The sequence below is a fragment of the Pezoporus occidentalis genome, unplaced genomic scaffold, assembly GCF_034315485.1.
Source record: "Pezoporus occidentalis ecotype Australia unplaced genomic scaffold, CSIRO_AGI_Poc_V1 ctg355, whole genome shotgun sequence".
NCBI lineage: Eukaryota > Metazoa > Chordata > Aves > Psittaciformes > Psittacidae > Pezoporus > Pezoporus occidentalis.
The window spans coordinates 15358-37979 of record NW_026915538.1 but is presented as its reverse complement, the minus strand read 5'-3'; the positions used below and the strand labels follow the sequence as shown (position 1 = coordinate 37979).

General features: G+C 59.0%; 1 protein-coding gene across 5 annotated transcripts in view; it reads left to right on the top strand.

The window, feature by feature from the left end:
• Nucleotides 1-21782, top strand: part of SYT7 (synaptotagmin 7) — a 36306-nt gene extending 14524 nt beyond the window's left edge. Inside the window, exons 3-13 of one of the 5 annotated variants that reach the window (XM_062630517.1) lie at nucleotides 868-947; nucleotides 5272-5403; nucleotides 5980-6195; nucleotides 10008-10382; nucleotides 12288-12413; nucleotides 14900-15035; nucleotides 15484-15754; nucleotides 16119-16288; nucleotides 18052-18166; nucleotides 18258-18457; nucleotides 20357-21782. In XM_062630517.1, coding sequence (XP_062486501.1) covers nucleotides 868-947; nucleotides 5272-5403; nucleotides 5980-6195; nucleotides 10008-10382; nucleotides 12288-12413; nucleotides 14900-15035; nucleotides 15484-15754; nucleotides 16119-16288; nucleotides 18052-18166; nucleotides 18258-18457; nucleotides 20357-20461 — 1926 coding nt within the window. In that variant the 3' untranslated portion in view covers nucleotides 20462-21782. The remainder of the gene's footprint in view (nucleotides 1-867; nucleotides 948-5271; nucleotides 5404-5979; nucleotides 6196-10007; nucleotides 10383-12287; nucleotides 12414-14899; nucleotides 15036-15483; nucleotides 15755-16118; nucleotides 16289-18051; nucleotides 18167-18257; nucleotides 18458-20356) is intronic. The other 4 variants (XM_062630519.1, XM_062630518.1, XM_062630520.1 and 1 more) reach the window with 4 other exon arrangements.
• The last annotated feature ends 840 nt before the right edge of the window (nucleotides 21783-22622 follow it).

Below are 22622 nucleotides of genomic sequence, written 5' to 3'. Positions count from 1 at the left end.
GCGTGAGACTGAGCAGTCCTTGGTCAGGATAAGTGCTACTGAGCAACAGCTAAAGCATCAGTGTGTTATCAGCATCATTCTCACACTAAACCCAGCACTGCACCAGATACTAGGAATGAGAATAAATGTTACAGCTGAAACCAGGCCACCAGGTCAGCATCTCCCTGGTGCCTTTGTTGGCTCCTATGGACCAAGGGATGAAGCTATCAGGAGTTTTCCTGCCTGGATCAATGGGATGGAGCCCAGCGACTGGGGAGCTGTAAGGGGAAAGGGGGAAATCAAACTCGCCCCAGCACAGGAGGGACCTGGAGCTGTTGGAGAGAGGCCAGAGGAGGCCATGGAGATGCTGCGAGGGCTGGAGCAGCTCTGCTCTGGAGCCAGGCTGAGAGAGCTGGGCTGGGGCAGCCTGGACAAGAGAAGGCTCCTGAAGGGGAGACCTGAGAGCAGCTCCAGTGCCTGAAGGGGCTGCAGGAAACCTGGAGAGGGGCTTGGGACAAGGGATGTAGGGACAGGCCAAGGGGAATGGCTTGAACCTGCCCGAGGGAGACTGAGATGAGCTCTTAGGCAGAAGCTCTTCCCTGGGAGGGTGCTGAGGTGCTGGCACAGGGTGCCCAGAGAAGCTGTGGCTGCCCCATCCCTGGCAGTGCTCAAGGCCAGGTTGGACACAGGGGCTTGGAGCAAGCTGCTCCAGTGGAAGGGGTTGGGGTTGGAGCTGGATGAGCTTTAAGCTCCCTTCCAACCCAAACCTTCTGTGATTCAACCCCTCCAGGTGATGGAGCTGCAGCCCTGGTCACTCCCATCCCCATCCTCTGCTGCAGGGGGGGTCTCCCTTCCACCCCTGACCCCCCAATCCTCTCCTGTCCGCAGGGTAAGCGTTACAAGACTTCCCTGGAGACTGTGGGGACTCCGGACTCCAGCCGAGGCCGCAGTGAGAAGAAAACCATCAAGTAGGTTCCAGGGGCAGGGGGGAAGAGGGGCCTCTGTGCCCATGGGACTGGCACCGCCGCAGCCCATGCCAGAACCCCGTCATCCCGTGCCGGATGGGTGCCATCCCCATTGGAAGCAGGGAAGTCCCTCTTTGGGGTCAGAGGTGGCTGTCCCTCTGCTCCCAGACAGGATGGTCCATGCCCAGCTCTTTGGCAGAGTGAGGGATGCCGGGGAGATTGAGCAATGGGTGATGCCCATGGTGCTGCCAAAGCATCGCCAGTCCCTGCTCCTCCTGCGGCTGCTGCAGGATGGGATCATCCCCCTGGATGGGGCAGGAGTGTTCCCATATCTCCCAGTCTTAATGGGAGAAGGGGTGTGGGAGAGCTGATGGGTGTCTCCAGCACCCTCAGGAACCCCTTTTGGTTCACCCCCCAAGCTATGGGCATGACCGGATGGAGCCGTGGGGACCTCAGTATGGGTGTCCCTAAGGATGCTCCAGGTCACACTGATGGAGCCCTCCCTGTGTGCGTGGTTGGCACAGCTCTGTAGACCACAGGCAACAGGGATGTGGTTGGGAAAGGTGATGGGAGATGAGGCATCTCATAGCACTGCATATGGAGTGAGGTGGGGTGTTGGCAGCCAAGGGGGGCACTCCCAGGCACCCCAGCTCCAGCTCTGCCCCCTGAACACCTCTGGTATCCTGCAGGGCTCTTGGGAAGAGCCAGGGATGGACAACCAGAAGGAAATACTCTGTGACTGCAGTAAGGCTGCTGCAAACCCCCTCCCTTGGCTGGCCTGGCCTGCCCAGGGTGTTATTGGGGTGCAAGCATCTGGGGCTACCTTGGGCACCTCTCCATTGGGCACAGCCTGGTCAGGGGCTCCTGGCTACAGTGGGGACTGGAGGAGGACACACATCCCCTCCTGATGCCATGGCACAGGGGGCTCTCCATCCCCAGCTCCAATGGGTTCCATCAACCCAGAGCCACTGTTGGACATCAATGAGGGCTGGGCAAGACCCCACATCAGTGAGGAGCTGCTGGGCTCCACAGACCCCCAGCACACAGCTATAGTGGGATGCTCTGGGTCACTTGCTGGAGCCAGGAGGTTCAGGCTTGGTGCTGGCAATGGTCTGGTTTGGAAGGAGGGGACCCGGAGGGGTCTCCAGCATGCAGCAGCAGCATGGTTAACCAAGCAGTGTGCGCTTCCAGGACCTGGCTGCTGAGGAGGCGAGGACACACAGACAGGTGTGATGGGGACACACAGACACGTGTGATGGGGACACAGATACGTGTGATGGGGACACACAGACACGTGTGATGGGGACACACAGACACGTGTGATGGGGACACACAGGCACGTGTGGTAGGGACACACAGACACGTGTGATAGGGACACAGACACGTGTGATGGGGACACACAGACATGTGTGATGGGGACACACAGACACGTGTGATGGGGACACAGACACGTGTGATGGGGACACACAGACATGTGTGATGGGGACACACAGACACGTGTGATGGGGACACACAGACACATGTGATGGGGACACACAGACACGTGGGGACACACAGACACGTGTGATGGGGACACAGAGACACGTGTGATAGGGACACACAGACACGTGTGATGGGGACACACAGACACGTGTGATGGGGACAGAGACACGTGTGATGGGGACACAGACACGTGTGATGGGGACACAGACACGTGTGATGGGGACACACAGACACGTGTGATGAGGACACAGACACGTGTGATGGGGACACAGACACGTGTGATGGGGACACACAGACACGTGTGATGGGGACACACGTGGTGTGAACACATAGACATGCATTATAAGGACACATAGACCCATGTACCAAGGACACAAAGACACATGTACCAAGGACACACAGATATGTGTGATGGAGACACACGGACACACATGATGAGGACACACAGACACGTGTGATAAGAACACATAGACATGCATGACGAGGACACATAGACACATGTACCAAGGACAGGCAGACATGGGTGATGGAAACACACAGACACGTGTGATGAGAACACATAGACACGCATGACAAGGACACATAGACACATGTACCAAGGACATGCAGACACATGTACTGAGGACACGCAGACACATGTACCCAGGACACACAGATACATGTACCGAGGGCACACAGACACGTACCCAGGACACGCAGACACATGTACCCAGGACACACAGACACATGTACCCAGGACACGCAGACACATGTACCCAGGACACACAGACACATGTAGTGAGGACACACAGATACATGTAGTGAGGACACGCAGACACATGTACCCAGGACACACAGACACATGTAGTGAGGACACACAGACACATGTACCCAGGACGTACAGACACATGTACCCAGGACATGCAGACACATGTACCAGGACACGCAGACACATGTACCCAGGACACGCAGACACATGTACCAGGACACGCAGACACATGTACCGAGGACACACAGACACATGTACCCAGGACACACAGACACATGTAGTGAGGACACGCAGACACATGTACCCAGGACACACAGACACATGTAGTGAGGACACGCAGACACATGTACCGAGGACACACAGACACATGTACCCAGGACACACAGACACATGTACCCAGGACACACAGACACATGTAGTGAGGACACACAGACACATGTACACATGTACCCAGGACACACAGACACATGTACCCAGGACACACAGACACATGTACCCAGGACACACAGACACATGTACCCAGGACACACAGACACATGTAGTGAGGACACGCAGACACATGTACCCAGGACACACAGACACATGTACCGAGGACATGCAGACACATGTACCAGGACACGCAGACACATGTACCCAGGACACGCAGACACATGTACCGACACACAGACACATGTACCCAGGACACACAGAGACATGTACCCAGGACACACAGACACATGTACCCAGGACACACAGACACATGTAGTGAGGACATGCAGACACATGTACCCAGGACACACAGACACATGTACCCAGGACACGCAGACACATGTACCCAGGACACACAGACACATGTACCCAGGACACACAGACACATGTAGTGAGGACACGCAGACACATGTACCCAGGACACACAGACACATGTACCCAGGACACACAGAGACATGTACCCAGGACACACAGACACATGTACCCAGGACATGCAGACACATGTACCCAGGACACACAGACACATGTACCCAGGACACACAGACACATGTACCCAGGACACACAGACACATGTACCCAGGACACACAGACACATGTACCCAGGACACGCAGACACATGTACCCAGGACACACAGACACATGTAGTGAGGACACACAGACACATGTACCCAGGACACACAGACACATGTACCCAGGACACACAGACACATGTACCCAGGACACACAGACACATGTACCCAGGACACGCAGACACATGTACCCAGGACACGCAGACACATGTACCGAGGACACACAGACACATGTACACGCAGACACATGTACCCAGGACACACAGACACATGTACCGAGGACATGCAGACACATGTACCAGGACACGCAGACACATGTACCCAGGACACGCAGACACATGTACCGAGGACACACAGACACATGTACCCAGGACACACAGACACATGTACCCAGGACACACAGACACATGTACCCAGGACACGCAGACACATGTACCCAGGACACACAGACACATGTACCCAGGACACACAGACACATGTACCCAGGACACACAGACACATGTACCCAGGACATGCAGACACATGTACCCAGGACACACAGACACATGTACCGAGGACACACAGACACATGTACCGAGGACACACAGACACATGTACCGAGGACACACAGACACATGTACCAGGACACGCAGACACATGTAGTGAGGACATGCAGACACATGTACCCAGGACACACAGACACATGTACCCAGGACACACAGACACATGTACCCAGGACATGCAGACACATGTACCCAGGACATGCAGACGCGTGCCGGGCACAGTGCGCTCACCAGCACCTCTCTAACCCCGCACCATCCTTCTCTCCCCCCCAGCCAATGGAGCCGCCCGCTCCCTGTCTCTCCACAGCTCTTCCCTGCTCCATGCCTCCATCCATCCATCTCTCCTCCTGTGAGTGTGTGCGTGTTGATGGCCCAGGAGCGGGCAGCCCCGTGTCTCTCCGCAGGATCCCGGCGCTCCGGGGCTTGAGGGCTGCTTTTCCTTCCCTCTCACAGGAATTCAGCTTCTTTCTCTTGTATTTCCCTTTTTTTCTCTCCGCCCTGGTCTCCGGCCGCTGTAGCGATCTAGACAGAGACTTTTGGAATAACAATGACAACACAGTGCAGCAGAAATGGAGCTCCTACCCTCCCAAGGAGTTTATACTAAACATTTCACCTTACGCCCCGTACGGTGACCCGCGCCTTTCCCTCAAGTGAGTCTCTCCTTACCTGGTTTGCTCCGTGTAGTGAGTATATGGGCAGCACCCACTCGCCTTCCTCCTCCTCTTCCTCCTTCCTTCCTTCCTCCCTCCTCCTCCTCCTCCCGGGCTACCCCGCACGCCACCCATGGGCCGCCCCATGGAGACGAGCAACCCCTTCCTTCCCGCTGGGTCCTCCCCCCGTCCTCTCCACGGCGGCACAGGATGGGGTTGCGCGTTGGGGGGCACCCCCTCGGTGGTGGGGACGGGTCCCCCGCCCCGGGGTTGGGCTGCCGGCGAGGGGGACCCTCACCCCGAGCCCTCCCCTTGCCCCTGTACGTTGGATGGTTCTGCCGCGCACCCCCCCCCCCCCCCAAGCCAGGACCCCTTTTCTTTTGCAGTGCTGATGTCTCTCTTTCTCTCTCTGTCTGTCTGTCCGTCTCTTGTCCGTCTGTCCCCCCCCTTTTCCGGCTCTCTTCCTTGTAACCCCCTTGCTCCCTATCGAACGGCTCCTTCTTTTTTCTTACGTCCATCCGTCTGGCTTCCTTCCTTGTCTGTCCTGGGGGGGGTCTGGCCGCCGGCCCGGCCCAGTGGCTCTCTGTTATCAGGGGCCAAGCTGACGGCATCGGCCGCGGCGGGGTTGGCTGGGGACCGCGACGGCCGCCCTGGGGACAAGCAGCGGCTCGGCGAGGACGGCCTGAGGAGCAGCATCTCTGCCCACAGCGAGCCCGGTGCGGGGAAGGCAGCGCGAGGCCGCTGGCACACGGTGCAGAGCCACTTGGCCGCAGGGAAGCTCAGCCTGTCCAAGTGAGTGAGCACCACCGACAGCGTGCTTGGATGGGGGGCACCGGGAGCCACCGCAGTTTGAGGAGCTGCCCCTGCCCCTCGATGGGCTTTGGCAGGGTTTTGGCTGCAGGAGAAGCGCCTTCGGGTGCTGTTCCCGGTGTGTTTCCAGCGCCGAGGGTGGCTTTGTTCGGTGCCGCTCGGTGTCCCCAGTGAGGCTCCCTGGAGCATCATCGTGGTGTCGGCCCAAAGGCAGGAGCTGCAATCCCATCTCCCCATCCCTAGGATGTGGCCATCACCAGCCTCTTCCCTGACCCATGAGACCCGGCGCCGGCATCTCATTTGCGGCTCCACATCCTGATACTGGCAGATAATTTGGGAATATGGTGGTTTATCAGATTGAGGGGGAAACCAGAGCTTTGGCAGTGGCAAACCTGGGTGAGGGTCTTGGTGAGACCCTCCAATGCTGGCAGTGACCATAGGTGGATGATCTGGCTGTGGCCTCCATCCTGCGTTCTGTCTCTGTGCTGGTTCCCTTGTTCCGATGCTCCTGGTGGGTCCCAGCACCCTCAGAGAGCTCAGTGGTGATGGCAAAGGCACTGCTGTTCCTCATTCCCAATGGCTTCTTCCAGCCTTGTTGGTAGAGAGAAAACCTTTTCAAAGGGGAAAGGCAACTCCTGATGTCTTGGTCAAACCCCAACCGCCTCCTGGAGCCCCAGAGGTCGGTGTCTCCCGCTGTTGGGAGCTGCAGTACCTGTTTGGAGTGATGCTGGTGTGGGGATGGGCTCTGTTCTCCTGGCTCCAGAGCCTGGAGGGGTTGGCAGCTGGACAGATGGATGCTGGATGGACGATGCTGTAGCTCACAGGGCTGGCATAGGCAGCAAGGGCAGAGCTAAGGGGGAATGGAAGCCACCAGAGAAGCATCCTCCTGCCTTTCAGCATCTCTTTTGTGCAGAGCTTTTGGGTTTAGGGGTGTTCATGGGGGGTCAGCTGCTGTGACCCTCCTCTGGTACCGGAGACACCCGGATGGGTGCAGAAGGGTGTGCAGGCAGAGTAGAGGCAGGGCAGGCAGGGGATGCGGGCAGGGTGTACAGGCAGAGGGTACAGGCAGGGGACACAGGCAGGGCATGAAGGGTGCAGGCAGGGCATGAAGGGTGCAGGCAGGGCATGAAGGGTGCAGGCAGGGCATGAAGGCTGTACAGACAGGGTATGCAGGGTACAGGCAGTGTGTACAGAATACAGGCAGGGTGTGAAGGGTACAGGCAGGATGCAGGCAGGTTGTACAGGTAGGGTGTTCAGGGTGCAGGCGTGGTAAAGGCAGGGTAAAGGCAGGTTGCATAGGGTGCAGGCAGGGTGTGCAGGGTGCAGGCAGGATGTGCAGCATGCAGGCAGGATATGCAGCGTGCAGGCAAGGTATGCAGGGTAAAGGCAGGTTGTACAGAGTACCTGCAGTGTGTGCAGGGAGCAGGCAGGATGTGCAGGGTGCAGGCAGGATGGGCAGGGTGCAGGCAGGGTGTGCAGGGTACAAGCTGGATGTTCATCATGCAGGCAGGGTATGCAGGGTACAAGCAGGGTGTGCAGGGTACCTGCAGTGTGTGCAGGGTACAGGCAGGATGTGCAGCATGCAGGCAGGGTATGCAGGGTGCAGGCAGGATGTGCAGCGTGCAGGCAGGATGTTCAGTGTGCAGGCAGGGTATGCAGGGTACAAGCAGGGCGTGCAGGGTGTAGAGGGTACCTGCAGTGTGTGCAGGGTGCAGGCAGGATGTGCAGGGTGCAGGCAGTGGGTGCAGGCAGGATGTGAAGCATGCAGGCAAGGTATGCAGAGTACTAAGCGGGGTGCAGGCAGGTTGTAAAGAGTGCAGGCAGGGTATGCAGGGTACAAGCAGGGTGTGCAGGGTGCAGGCAGGATGTGCAGCGTGTAGGCAGGGTACGCAGGGCACAAGCAGGGTGTAGAGGGTACCTGCAGTGTGTGCAGGGTGCAGGCAGGCTGAGGGGATGCAGGCAGGGTGCAGGCAGGGTGTGCAGCATGTAGGCAGGGTATGCAGGGTACAAGCAGGGTGTACAGGGTATCTGCAGTGTGTGCAGGGTGCAGGCAGGTTGTGCAGGGTGCAGGCAGGGTATGCAGGGTACAAGCAGGGCGTGCAGGGTGTAGAGGGTACCTGCAGTGTGTGCAGGGTGCAGGCAGGATGTGCAGGGTGCAGGCAGTGGGTGCAGGGTGCAGGCAGGATGTGAAGCGTGCAGGCAAGGTATGCAGAGTACTAAGCGGGGTGCAGGCAGGTTGTAAAGAGTGCAGGCAGGGTATGCAGGGTACAAGCAGGGTGTGCAGGGTGCAGGCAGGATGTGCAGCGTGTAGGCAGGGTACGCAGGGCACAAGCAGGGTGTAGAGGGTACCTGCAGTGTGTGCAGGGTGCAGGCAGGCTGAGGGGATGCAAGCAGGGTGCAGGCAGGGTGTGCAGAATGTAGGCAGGGTATGCAGGGTACAAGCAGGGTGTACAGGGTACCTGCAGTGTGTGCAGGGTGCAGGCAGGTTGTACAGGGTGCAGGCAGGGTGCAGGCAGGGTGTGCTGCCGCCTGGCACGGTGCTGGCAGGAGCTCGCACCTCCGGCTGGCTCGGGGCCGAGAGGAGCCAGATTTAGTTTCCTGTGAGTGAGAGGTTGTAAATGGAACTAATTTGGGACTGGGGAGGAAAGCAAAAGGAGGTCGGCGGCAGGCGCAGGGGGGGGGAGACGCACGGAGCAGCGCCCGGGCACTGCCCAGCTGCCTTCAGCCCTTCCATGGGGCTGGATCCATCCCAGCTCTCAGCTCCTCTCACCCCCCCTCCCTCCTCTCTCCCTTTCTCTCCCCTTTCGCTCTTTCTTCCCCTCTATTTTTTATGTTGTAAGCTCTTTATCCTCCCCCCCCCCCTCCCCTCTGCCCCCCGCTGCTGGCAATGCGCGACGGCACAGCTTCACCATGCAGGGAACCGCGGTTGGCTCCGTGGCTATTGCTGGAGGTGGGGCCAGGCCTGGTGCGGTCCTGGGGGCTTTGGCCAGGCTGGATGGACCCTCCTTGGTCTCACGGCCACGAGCTTTGCAGGCTGCTGTGGGCATCAGCACCGTGCCTGGCTGCATGGGCCATGCCACGCATGTGCTGCATGGCCAGCGATGGGCACCGCCGCTTCCCGCACCCGCTGTTCCCTTTCCAACAACCAGATGAACCCGTTCCACGCAGGGCCGGGCTTCCCTGCTCTCCCTATCCCACTGGGCCCGCGTCTGCATCACCCCCATCCCACTATCGGAGCACTGGGAGCGTGGCTGGACCCTAACGGGGTCCCTCCCCTCACCGCTGGGGAGCTTGCTGGCTCGTCCCCACCACGGGTGGCTCGACCCTCTCCATCACTGTGGGACCCCATTTGACACAGTCCCATGGGACGGGTGATGCTGAGGCCCAGCGGGTGCCGGGCTGGGAGGGATGGAGATGGGGATGGGGACCGGCAGCACGTGAGCGGGCACCACGGGACTCGCCTTCCACGCAGCAGCCTAATTCCTCAGCTGGCAGATGAGGTCGCCCGGCGCGCTGGGAAGGTGCCCGCTGCTGCACGGCAGGCACGGGAGAGGGAGGGCACCCAGCACCATCACCCCCATCACCAGCGACATGGCAGCGGGGCGACAGCGCCGGGCCAGCGGCGAGCCGGGGCGCAGGGGCAGAGGAACCGGTGGCTGCATCCGCTGGGCGCTGCCGGAGCGCTCCCTGCGCTGGGGCATCTTCTCTCTAACTCTCTTCTTTTCCTTCCTCCAATTCTACCCCTTCACCTTCTTCTCCTTTCTCTCCTCTCCTCTGCCCTTCCTCTCCCTAAGTTTCGAGGACTCCACCTTGTCCACAGCCACTACCCTTGAGTATATCCCCACCTCAGCAGGCGACCCCAAATGCCAGAGGCCCCGCACGCTCATGCGCCAGCAAAGTCTGCAGCAGCCCCTCAGCCAGCACCAGCGCTCCAACCACAGCCAGCCCACCACCAGCCAGAGCCTGGGTCACCTCCAGGCTCACAGCGGCTCCTCGGCCGGCACCGGCACCGGCACGGCCCGGGGCTCCCGCGGGGGCCAGGCGCGCCCCGGCATCGCCGCCGGCTCCAAGCATCAGACGGCCGGCGGCCGGAGCCGCTCCAACCCCGGCAGCTGGGACCATGTGGTGGGGCAGATCCGCAACCGCGGCTTGGACATGAAGTCCTTCCTGTAAGTGCGCGCTCTTCTGCTCTCCCCTTGGCTGGCTCCTTTGCTCCTGGCTTTGCTCTCTCCACTGCTCTGTCCTTTGCTTTCTCTTTCGCTCTCTCATTTGCTCCCTCCATGGCTCTCTCCGTGGCATTCTCCTCTGCTCCCTGTTCTGCTCCCCTTCACATTCTCTCTCCTCTGCTCTCCCCATTGCTCTCCTTTCTCCTCTCCACTTCTCTCTCTTCCTCTCCTCTTCCATCTCCTCTTCCTTCTCTTCCTTTTCCTCCTTCTTTCCTTCTCCTTCTCCTTTTCCTTCTCTTCCTTTTCCTTCTCCTTTCCTTCTCCTCCACCTTTCCTTCTCCTCCTTCTCCTTCTCTTTCTCCTTCTCTCTTTCTCCTTCTCCTTCTCATCTCCTCTCTGCTGCATTCTCCTCTGCTCTCTCCTCTGCTCAGCCAGCTCCTCCTCAGGGAACCACTACCCACGGCCATGGGGAAGAGACGGCTCCCTCCATCCCCATCCCAGCTCACCCAACCTGGGGGCTCAGGGATAGACCCCTCACCCTCCCCAACTTCCTTTGCCCTCTGGCTTTGCTGCCCATCACTCTCCGTGTGGGTGCTCAGGTCTCCTTTGGTCCCCAGGGAGTGCAGGGATTTTCCAGCCCATGGGACAGCCACTGGTGCGGTCCCCAAGGAATGACATTGCCCCAAGGAGGAATGGGGGGTGTCAGCCACAGTGGTGGTGGCCCCCGTGCAGGGGTGAGCATCTGTTCAGCCCCGATATCGAGCTGCTGCAGTCGTGTGGTCTTTAATCTGGCTTAACCCTATCTCCTGTATCAGCACTGCCTCTCAGCCCTCAAGCACTGAGGGCTAATCTGAGTCCCGTGCTGTGACCACATCCCAGCACATGACACTGTCACTCCTCCATGGAGACAGCCCCTCCCCAGCCTCCATCCTCCCCAGGGTCCTCCTGCTCCCCCTTGGCCTCTGTTTGCCACCCAGAGCCCCAGGAAAGGGGATGCTGAGGTCCTGGGTGCGCTTCCCACAGGCTGGTAGTGCTCAGGGTAGGGGACACAGGTCTGATCCTGCTCAGTGCAGCACCTTCTGCATCAGGGTTCGGTGGGAAATGCCCTAAGAGACACGAATTTGGCTGCCCACCCCACTTCTGCCTCCATAGGCAGCAATGGAGAAGTTGAACCCCCCCATCCTCACCACGAGCCAGCCGGTGCCTGCCGGCTCTTCCTGATGCCAGCTTTGCCCTCTCCCACAAGAGGCCCCATTTGCCAGCTTCCCAATGTGATGTGCCTCATTCGCCATCCCAAGGGTCGCATTCCCCCTGTTTCCTGGTGCTGGATCCCAGACTTTATTGCTGGGATGGGAGGAAGAGCCACAGAGCTGCAATGTGCCGACCCAGCGCACTGCTTCCCGGCGGAGGAGCTGCTTCCATTCACCAGAGCTGCTTCCCAAAGCTTTCACTTTGCTTTTGCTCTTTATCCTGCTATCACCATGGCATAAACGTGGTTACAGGCCCGGGGAGGCTGTGCCAGCAGTGCCAGAGACTGGCAAAGAGCCTCAGCCACGGCACTGCTATCTCCTCCTCCCTGGAAGGATGCTGGCACCTCGCTCCTGTTGCTCTGCCCCTTATCCCCAGCCCCTCTGGGCATCATCTTTCCCCCCCTCGGCAGGACTTTGGCATCCTCCCTGCCTGGACCAGTGGAGGAGAAGGGTGGTGGTGGTACCCATGTGTCCCAGGAGCTGGCACCTTTCTCCCCACAGCCCTCTGTGCCCATCCCCTCCAGCGGGCAGAGCCGGGGTCCCTTTGCCATCGGGGGACCCTCGGTGCGCCAGCGGCTCCTGCCTGTTCTCTGCCTGATGCTGTGTTCTCCTCTTTCTCTTTCTCTCTCTCCCGCTGCCTGCGGGGATGCCTGGGCAGGGAAGGCCGGATGGTGGTGTTATCCCTGGTTTTGGGACTCTCAGAGCAAGATGACTTTGCCAATATCCCCGACCTGCAACCCGCTGGGACGCAGCCGAACCAGCCGAACGCTCAGGGGGACAAGAGGTATGAGCGAGGACGAGGGCAGTCCCGCAGGAGGAGACCAGGGCCTCACGCAGGGTGGAGGAGGAGGAGGAGGAGGAGGCTGGCCTCGTGGAGCGCCAAGGTTGGAGCGGCACAGGGTGGCCCCAGCGGGCACCGGCACGACTGCAGCTCTCGCCCGCCGGCATCCGCGGTTCTGCCTTTGGAGCAGCGGCACCGAGAGGAACCCCCCCCACCCCTTAATCCCTTCCTCCTCCCTCCCTGCCCTTCCCCTCCTGCCATCCCCACCTCCAGCCCTCCCATCCCGGCTGCATGCTGGGGGCCGGCGGGGTGGGGGGGGGAGGCCCACCTCGGGAGCAGGGACGCACGGATGGGATGCCCCCGATGATGCCGCATCCCATCCTAACGCATGTCTGGTCCATCGCGCCGTTTGCAGCCCGGTGTGGGGCTGGCAGCACCCCGAGGGATGCGCGGACATCCCTGCAGCGGCTTGTGTTCATCCCTTAGAGCCCCAGTGTTCAACCAGGGGCAGAGCAAGCGCAACAGGCTTGGGGGGGGGGGACGGACACACGCGTTACCCCCCTTTTTCCTCCAAGCAAGCTGCGCCTCCGCTTGCTCCTGCCTTCTCGGGGTGCCAAAGGCTCAGCACCACATCTGGCACCAGCCCCGACAGGAGCAGAGGGGCCCTGTGCTGCCGGGAGCGGGTGTTAATCCCCTCTCGGGAGCGGGGAGGAGGTGTGAAGCCGGCGGGTTCTGCCCCCCCCCCCGCCGTGTGCTCGCCGTGGGGATGAACTGGCACCGTTCTCTCCCAGCGCCTATTTTTAACCCTGCACCCGCTTGGTTTCGCTCCATCTTTTAGCATTTCCCTTTAGCCGGCTCCGCGCTGAGCAGACGGGCCCGTGCTACCTGCCCTGTGCTGGCTGATGGGGATGGGGGTCCCTGCGTGGCGGTGGGGGCCACAGCAAGACCCTGCTCCCTGCTTCCCCCAGCTCGCTGGTCCCAAAGCCCCATCCCGGCGCATGCATGGCCTCCACATCCATCCCTCGCTCCCTATTCCCCTGCATCCCATGGGACACGGAGGGGGGCTCAGCCAGCATTGGCTTCACCCTCTGCTCCTTCCTGCCCACCCGGCGCTGCCGACCTCCCGCTCTTCCACCCCAAAACGTCTCCTCCATCCCTAGTTCTCAGCTTCTTCCTTCCAGCCCATCCCCGGCGGCTCCAGCCCGGCTCCTCGGCGCGGCTCCTGTCCCGGCGACCAAGCAAGCTCTCTCCGTCCGTCCACCTCCCCGCTCCTCTCTCCCCATTCCCTCCCTGCAGGCCAGCAGCGGATGATGCTTCTCCTCCTTCTCTTGCTCTTTCCTTGCTCTTTCTTTCTTGCTGTCCTCGACCTCCGCTGGCACACGGTGCCCGCACCCCGGCACCCACGGCTCCACCGGCGCCTCTCGCCCCAGCGGCTCCCACCACCAGCTCCTCTGCTTCCATTTTCCCTCTGGTTTTAACCCGGTTTTACCTCCCCAGCTACCTCGGGCTCTCCGGTCCTCGCTTGGTGCCGTCCGAGCGGGGCAGCTGAACCGCGTGCGTGTGTGAGAGGGCGGCCCCCCGGTGCTGCCACCCCCATCACCCCCCAGGTCCCCCTTCTGCATCTCCATCAGTGTGTGTGTGCGTGTCCCAGTGGCATGATGGTGGCTTTGTGACCCTGTGGGGCCGTTCTGGGGCTGTGTGTACCCCAGCATCGTGTCTCGGCTCGGGCTGGGTGCAGCGTGGGGTGCTGTCTGTGTGCACGTACCCTCCCTTTGCACCATGGGGCCACCCGGTGCTGCCCCATCCCTGTTGTCCCTGTGCATCGTGGCAGCGTGGCCTTGGTGGGGTGCCTCCATTGCTGCTCTCTTTGTGTGCTCCTGGCTCTCCACCTTCCCTCTGGGATGTTCCCTCCCTGGCACCGTGTCCATCATCCCGCAACCAGCCAGGAGCCGTAGCCCCTCCAGACCCGCTCTCTAGAACCAGGGCAGTGGTCCTGGCTGTGGGGCACAGGGGGGCTCTATGGCAGAGGGACAAGGGGTGGTTGGCACCGGGTGCTGAGCTCACAGCGCAGCACGAAGCACCCGTGTGTCAGCTACATTGGACCTCACCAGGGTGGAAAGGGGCCGTGTGAGGTGCAGACAGGGACTGGGTGGCCGCATGGCTGAGTGGCTGGCCCAGTATCACCATGGGTTCCGCTGGTGCTGGGGGAGACATGGGCACCGTGGGACCTTCTGTTGTGCTCTGAGGTGGTGTGCGCAGGTCTTAGGGCACGAGCTGGCAGCAGCACAGGCAGAACCAGCTGCCTGCACCATCCAGGAGGCGGGGATGCTGGTGGCACGCAGACGCCGGTGCGGGGTATCCCTGCATCCCAGCCCTGCATCCCAGCCCAGGCGCAGCATCCGCTGGGAGAGGGTGCCCGGGGAGCCCCTCGCTGTCTCACCCTCGGCTCTCGGCCCCTCTCCTCTGAGTCCCGGCCTCTCTTTCCCCAGGTTACCGGCCGGTGGCAAGGCGGTGACCACGGCACCGGTGCCCGGGCAGCCACCGCACGATGAGTCCGACCGCAAGACGGAGCCTCGCTCCTCCGTCTCCGACCTGGTCAACTCCCTGACCAGCGAGATGCTCATGGTGGGTGATGGGGAGTGATGGGGACGGGCTCCCCATGGTTGGTAGCCCTGGCTGGGTACCATATGGGTGTCTTCTCGCAATCCCTCTGGCTCTTCCCTGTGCCCACCCGGTGCCTTAAGCAGTGGCACGTCCATGTCACAACCGAGGTGACGCAGCCATCCCCCCGGGGCCAAGCATGATGAAGCAGTGATGGAGATGTGAGGGATGGTTGTCAGGAGGAATTTGGCTAATTGGCACTTCCCATCCTTGGGATGCACGGTGCGGAGCCAGGAGTCATCCGAGGTGATGCTGGTGACAGGGGGCTGGTTGAGAAGCTGATGCCCAGTGACAGCTCGCAGGGTTGGAGGTTGGGTGCTGGTGTAGAGGTGCTGAAAAGGGGGGGGGACAAGGATGTGCAGACCCCACTGGTGGTCCCCAGGAGCTCATCGCCCTTCTCCCCTTGCCACAGCTCTCTCCGGGCTCCGAGGACGACGAGGCCCACGATGGCATCAGCCGGGAGAACCTGGGCCGCATCCAGTTCAGCGTTGGCTACAACTTCCAAGAGTCCACCCTGACCGTGAAGATCATGAAGGCGCAGGAGCTGCCGGCCAAGGACTTCAGCGGCACCAGCGACCCCTTTGTCAAGATCTACCTGCTCCCCGACAAGAAGCACAAGCTGGAGACCAAGGTGAAGCGGAAGAACCTCAACCCGCATTGGAATGAGACCTTCCTCTTCGAAGGTAGGGGTTGGGATGGGTTGGAGTGGACTGGGATGGGAGCAGGGCGGTGGTGGGACCCTATTCTGGGTCTGGGTCTGCTCAGCTCGAACCACCAACGTGATGGCTACCACTGATGAGATGGGTTGGCCAAGCTATCAAGGCTGTGTTGGAGGTGTTTGCTCTGCATATAAGGGACATGTGGGGGGGGTCCTTCTTCTCCCATCAAGCACCCATGGGTGGGTGCGTGCATGGGAATTAACCTACCACCACTCACGCCATGGTCTGCTCCCTCATGTCAACATCTCCCCATCAACACAAGGAAGAGTATCGGGTGCTCATTGGCATGACCATGATGGCTCTTCCTCCTCTTCCATCTCTGGCACAGGGTTCCCCTATGAGAAGGTGGTGCAGCGGGTGCTGTACCTCCAGGTGCTGGACTACGACCGCTTCAGCCGCAACGACCCCATTGGGGAGGTGTCCATCCCCCTCAACAAGGTGGATCTCACCCAGATGCAGACCTTCTGGAAGGACCTGAAGCCCTGCAGCGATGGCAGCGTAAGGCCCTGCTCCCCCTCCAAAACAGGGGCACAGTCCCCAAGGGGAGGCTCCCCCCCGGTTCTGGGGTGTCCCAATGGGACCAGCACCTTCTTGCTACCCCAATGGGGACTTTTCTGCCTTGGGAGGAGGTTTGGTGTCCATTGGACGGGTTTCTCATCCCACATCTTTATTTTAAGGTACAAAGCTGCCAGAGCGTCTCATTTTGGGTCAAAACAAGCCATTTTGGCTAGATCTAGAATAGTCCAGAGCATCTCATTTTGGGTCAAAAGAAGCCATTTTGGCTAGATCTAGAAAAGTCCAGAACGTCCCCTTTTGGGTCCAAACAAGCCATTTTGGCTAGATCTAGAATAGCCCAGAGGGTCTCATTTTGGGTCAAAACAAGCTATTTTGGCTAGATCTAGAATAGTCCAGAGCGTCTCCTTTTGGGTCAAAACAAGCCATTTTGGCTAGATCTAGAATAGCCCAGAGCATCTCATTTTGGGTCAAAACAAGCCATTTTGGCTAGATCTAGAATAGTCCAGAGCATCTCATTTTGGGTCAAAACAAGGCATTTTGGCTAGATCCAAAATAGTCCAGAACGTCTCCTTTTGGGTCAAAACAAGCCATTTTGGCTAGATCAAGAATAGTCCAGAGCGTCTCATTTTGGGTCAAAACAAGCCATTTTGGCTAGATCTAGAATAGTCCAGAACATCTCCTTTTGGGTCAAAACAAGCCTTCTTGGCTAGATCTAGAATAGCCCAGAGCGTCTCATTTTGGGTCAAAACAAGCCATTTTGGCTAGATCAAGAATAGTCCAGAACATCTCCTTTTGGGTCAAAACAAGCCATTTTGGCTAGATCTAGAATAGTTCAGAGCATCTCATTTTGGGTCAAAACAAGCCATTTTGGCTAGATCTAGAATAGCCCAGAGCATCTCATTTTGTGTCAAAACAAGCCATTTTGGCTAGATCTAGAATAGTCCAGAGCATCTCCTTTTGGGTCAAAACAAGCCATTTTGGCTAGATCTAGAATAGTCCAGAACGTCTCATTTTGGGTCAAAACAAGCCATTTTGGCTAGATCTAGAATAGTCCAGAGCGTCTCCTTTTGGGTCAAAACAAGCCTTCTTGGCTAGATCTAGAATAGCCCAGAGGGTCTCATTTTGGGTCAAAACAAGCCTTCTTGGCTAGATCTAGAATAGCCCAGAGGGTCTCATTTTGGGTCAAAACAAGCCTTCTTGGCTAGATCTAGAATAGCCCAGAGCATCTCATTTTGGGTCAAAACAAGCCTTCTTGGCTAGATCTAGAATAGCCCACAGTGTCTCCTTTTGGGTCAAAACAAGCCTTCTTGGCTAGATCTAGAATAGCCCAGAGGGTCTCCTTTTGGGTCAAAACAAGCCTTCTTGGCTAGATCTAGAATAGTCCAGAGCATCTCATTTTGGGTCAAAACAAGCCGTTTTGGCTAGATCTAGAATAGCCCAGAGCATCTCCTTTTGGGTCAAAACAAGCCTTCTTGGCTAGATCTGGAATAGCCTAGAGCATCTCCTTTTGAGTCAAAACAAGCTGTTTTGAGTAGATCTATACTGAAAGTTGCCTCCAGCAGGACCACACAATGTCCCAGTGGGAACGGCCCCGTTTCCTCCTGCCCTGATTTTCCCTGTGGCCCCAAAGCCCCACCTTGGGACAGCTCCGGAAGAGGGGTTCCCATCTCAGCACCCTGCACCCACAGTGGGACATGGGGGCTTTGGGTGCCCTCTCAAGGCTCGGGCCTCTGTGGGTCCCACAGGGAAGCCGTGGGGAGCTGCTGCTGTCGCTGTGCTACAACCCCTCCGCCAACTCCATCGTGGTGAACATCATCAAAGCACGGAACCTCAAAGCCATGGACATCGGGGGCACGTCAGGTACGAGCTCCACCTCTCGCCACGTTGGGTACCATTGCTCCATGCCAGGCCAGGGCTGAGAGCATCTCCTGTGTGTCCCCTTCCAACCCAGACCCCTACGTGAAGGTGTGGCTGATGTACAAGGACAAGCGGGTGGAGAAGAAGAAGACGGTGGTGATGAAACGGTGCCTGAACCCCGTCTTCAACGAGTCCTTCGCCTTCGACATCCCCACGGAGCGGCTGCGCGAGACCACCATCGTCATCACCGTCATGGACAAGGACAGGCTGAGCCGCAACGATGTCATCGGCAAGGTGGGTCCCATGGCACCGGGGTGGGGTGGAGGGTCCTACACAAGGGTGGCAGATGGGGGACAACCGGGTCCCTGCTCGGTGGTGTCAGCTCAAGCTGAAGAGGAAGGTGGAGTGTGGTGGGGTTCCCTTGCGTTGGCTTTGCACGGCCATGGTGTGTGGTGGCAAGGACTCATCTGGTGTGAGGGGGCTTGGAACTGGATGATCTGAAGGTCCTTTCCAACCCAAACCGTTCTATGGTTCTATGAGCATTGAGATGATGGGGATCCATCCAACATGGATGGAGCCCCATGCCCATAGCCTGTGCCATGGTGAGCTTCAACCTGCGTAAGTCTACCTACAGCAAGACACAAATTGAAGCCTCCTATGGCTCCTGTGTGCCATGGTGGGTCCACCCCCAGCCTCCATCCCCACACCGGGATTACCCACCACTTCCCAAAAACAGGAAGGGAGGAATTCCCTCCCTCTGGATTTGATGCAGTTAAACCCATTGAGCTCACTGCTCCTTAGAGTAGTGATGGCAAAAGAGAGCTGGTGATCCCCCAATGCAGTGCTGTCATCAAGGAAACGTGGAGATTGGGATGAAGCTGGGAAGGGGTGGGATGGAATGGTGGGATGCTGGAGATGGACAGGAGTGTCCCCAGTGGGAGCATCACTGGCGGCATGAGCATGACTGTGCCATCAGGGTGGATGGATGATGGGTGGGTGGTTGGATGGATCAGTGATGGATGGATGGATGGATGGATGGATGGATGGATCAGTGATGGATGGATGGATGGATCAATGATGGGTGGATGGATGGATCAATGGTGGATGGATGGATGGATCAGTGATGGATGGATGGATGGATCAGTGATGGATGGACGGATGGATCAGTGATGGGTGGATGGATCGATCGATGATGGATGGATGGATCAGTGATGGATGGATGGATGGATGGATCAGTGATGGATGGACGGATGGATCAGTGATGGATGGATGGATGGATGGATCAGTGATGGGTGAATGGATGGATCAATGATGGATGGATGGATGGATGGATGGATCAGTGATGGGTGAATGGATGGATCAATGATGGATGGATGGATGGATGGATGGATGGATGGATGGATGGATCAGTGATGGATGGATGGATCAGTGATGGATGGATGGATGGATCAATGATGGATGGATGGATGGATGGATGGATGGATGGATGGATGGATGGATGGATGGATCAGTGATGGATGATGGGTGGATGGATGGATCAGTGATGGATGGATGGATCAATGACGGGTGGATGGATGGATGGATCAGTGATGGATGGATGGATGATGGGTGGATAGATGGATGGATGGAGGATGGATGGATGGATCAGTGGTGGATGGATGGATGGATCAGTGATGGATGGATGGGTCAATGATGGATGGATGGATGGATCAGTGATGGATGGATGGATGAACAGATGGATGGATGGATGGATCAGTGATGGATGGATGGATGGATCAGGGATGGATCAATGATGGATGGATGGGTCAATGATGGATGGATGGATGGATCAGTGATGGATGGATGGATGGATCAATGATGAATGGACGAATGGACAGCCAGTGCCCATGATGCCACCACATTGCATTAAGCTGCTGGGAGCACTGCAGCATTAAAGCAACACAGTGATGCTGATGGTGAGGCCCATGCCCTGGCCACCCCACCATAGCTAGTAGTGGGCCGATCACTTCAGTTGGCAAAATTAGCAGCAAATTCTTCTCCAGGGAGGCCTTGGCACACGTGGTTTTCCATGTCACCATATGGAAAACTGATGGATGAACACAGCCACACACATAGGGAGCAGGATGATGGGACTGGAGGCTCCCATAGCGGAGCCATGGGTCCAAGTCCTTCCTATCATGTCCCCCCTCCCAGATCTACCTGTCCTGGAAGAGCGGCCCCGGGGAGGTGAAGCACTGGAAGGACATGATCGCCCGTCCCCGGCAGGCAGTGGCACAGTGGCACCAGCTGAAGGCCTGAGCACCCCCACCCCCCCCCCCAAACCAAGGACTGCGGGGCCGGGGGTCCCCCCACCTTCCCAGCGCCCATCACCCTTCCTCAGGCCTCCCAGGCGGGAGGGAGCTGAGGCACCAGCAGGACAGCGCCCGGCTCGTGGGGACCCTGCGGTAGGAGGGGGATGGAGCCCACCAACCCCTTTGCTTTCACCTCATCCCAGCGCTGGGGTACCCAGGAGCCACCCCCCTAACCCCCCCCCCAGCTTGGAGATGGGTGCCAGACCCCCCCCATCCCCATCCCACCATTGGGCAGGACTTCACTGAGTGCTTCCAGCCCCGCTCCCTGGGAGCCCCTCTGCCCCTTCCCAGCCTCATCCCCCCCCCCACACACACACATTGCAGGGGGCCAGGCAAGAGGGGTCCCCCCCTTTCCCTTCCCCTTCCAGCTCAATAGAACCTCTCCGAGCCGTCAGCGTCGCCTGAGCAGGGCCATGGAGCTCCCCCCTTCCATTGCCCATCCTCATCCCCACCGCCCTCCCCAAACCCCCTGTTGGGGTGGGATGGGGAAGGTGGGGGCACCCATGGGAGGGGGTAACCCCCATTCCCGGGCCAGGCGCGGGCTCCTGGGATCGGAAGCCATGACACAGTTCGATAGCCAAAGCGGGCTCGTTTGTGCACTGCCTTTAGCTGGGTTTGATGCTTTACCTCTGTCCACGGGCTCGCTGGGAGCAGGAGGTCGAGAACCCCATCCTGGGGCTCAACCCCACTGCGTGGGGACCACCCCCCCTCCATCCTGCCCCTAACCCAGCTTTCACCCCACGTTACCCTCACCCTGGGCTTGTCCCCATAGGGCTGGGCAAGGGACTGGCCTCGACCCATGTGGTGGTACCCACAAAGGGATGCTGAGCCCCAGAGCATCCCCTTCCAGCCAGGCTGACCCCCATGAGCCCTGTGCCCAGCGCTGGGGTCCCTGGGGATAGGGGACGAAGCAAGTGCCATTGTCCCCATCCTGGGTAGGTGGCATTCCTTGGGGCAGCCAGCCTGGCAGGAGCAGTGCCAGCATCTCCCATTGGGATTCATGTGCCAGATCCCTGCCAGCTCCCTGGGGCCGAGGCTATGGGACCCTCCTGGGAGCCCCATGGGGTGCAGGGGTTTGGGGGTGACAATGGTGTCACCCTGTGGTGGTGGGCTCCCCATGGGCCACATGGGTGCTGGCAGGACCCCAGCAGCACTGGGTATGATGTGACAGCACCCACAGCAGCAGGAGGGGAAGAGGTGGGTGCTGCCAGCTCCGCAGCCATCTCAGGTAGGGCACAGCCACCCATGGGCACCCATAGCGAGCCCATTAACCCCAATCCTCAGTCTTCCCATGCCCCTCCGAAGGCACCCATGGGGAGGACACTGATCTGCCCCTCCTTGGGTACCGCCGAGGCCACATCTGGGGTGCTGCCAACAGCCAGGAGGCTGGCTACAGACCATGAGAGTGCTTCACCCCATCACCATCACCCCTGCTCCGCAATGGGGCCCAGCACCCAGTACCACCCCACCAGGCACAGGGTGATGGAGAGGGGCACCCACTGAACCCCGAGGTGCTCCATAGGGGAGCCTGCATCCAGACACCCCCCCCCCAAAAAAAAAACACCTCCTTGGGGTACCTGGCTGCTTGTTCCTTCTCCTACCAAGGGGGGGACATCCCTGTCGCATCCCACGGGGACCACGGTGGCAGCGGGACCATGGTCAGCAGGCCCCCAAAGTCCTTCTGTAGGTGATTTTGGACAATCTGGAGAGAAGTCATAATCCTGCTCCGCAGTAACAACGATGCTTTTAGGGCCACTTTGTGTTTTTAGCCCATTCTCTTTTCTTTTTACCCCTAAAAAAAAACAAAAGAAGAGGTTGACGCGGCTGGGCTGAGGACGGAGCCACTCTGGGTGCCCACCCATCACCTCTCAGCCCCCCCCCCCCCTCCACCCTGCTCCTCCAGGAAGGATTCCCTGGTGGGCTGGGGAGGGGGTTTGTGTGTTTTAACCCTAGCGCTCGTAGCCGTTCTCTTGTCCAGGTCTCTCTCTTCTTCATGTGACGGTAACATCCAACTGGTGTGTAAAATACAGCAAAACGGGGCAAAACCACAGCGAGAAAGAGACATTAAACCCAAGACAAGCGAGGCCGGCTTTGCTGATGGGGGGGGG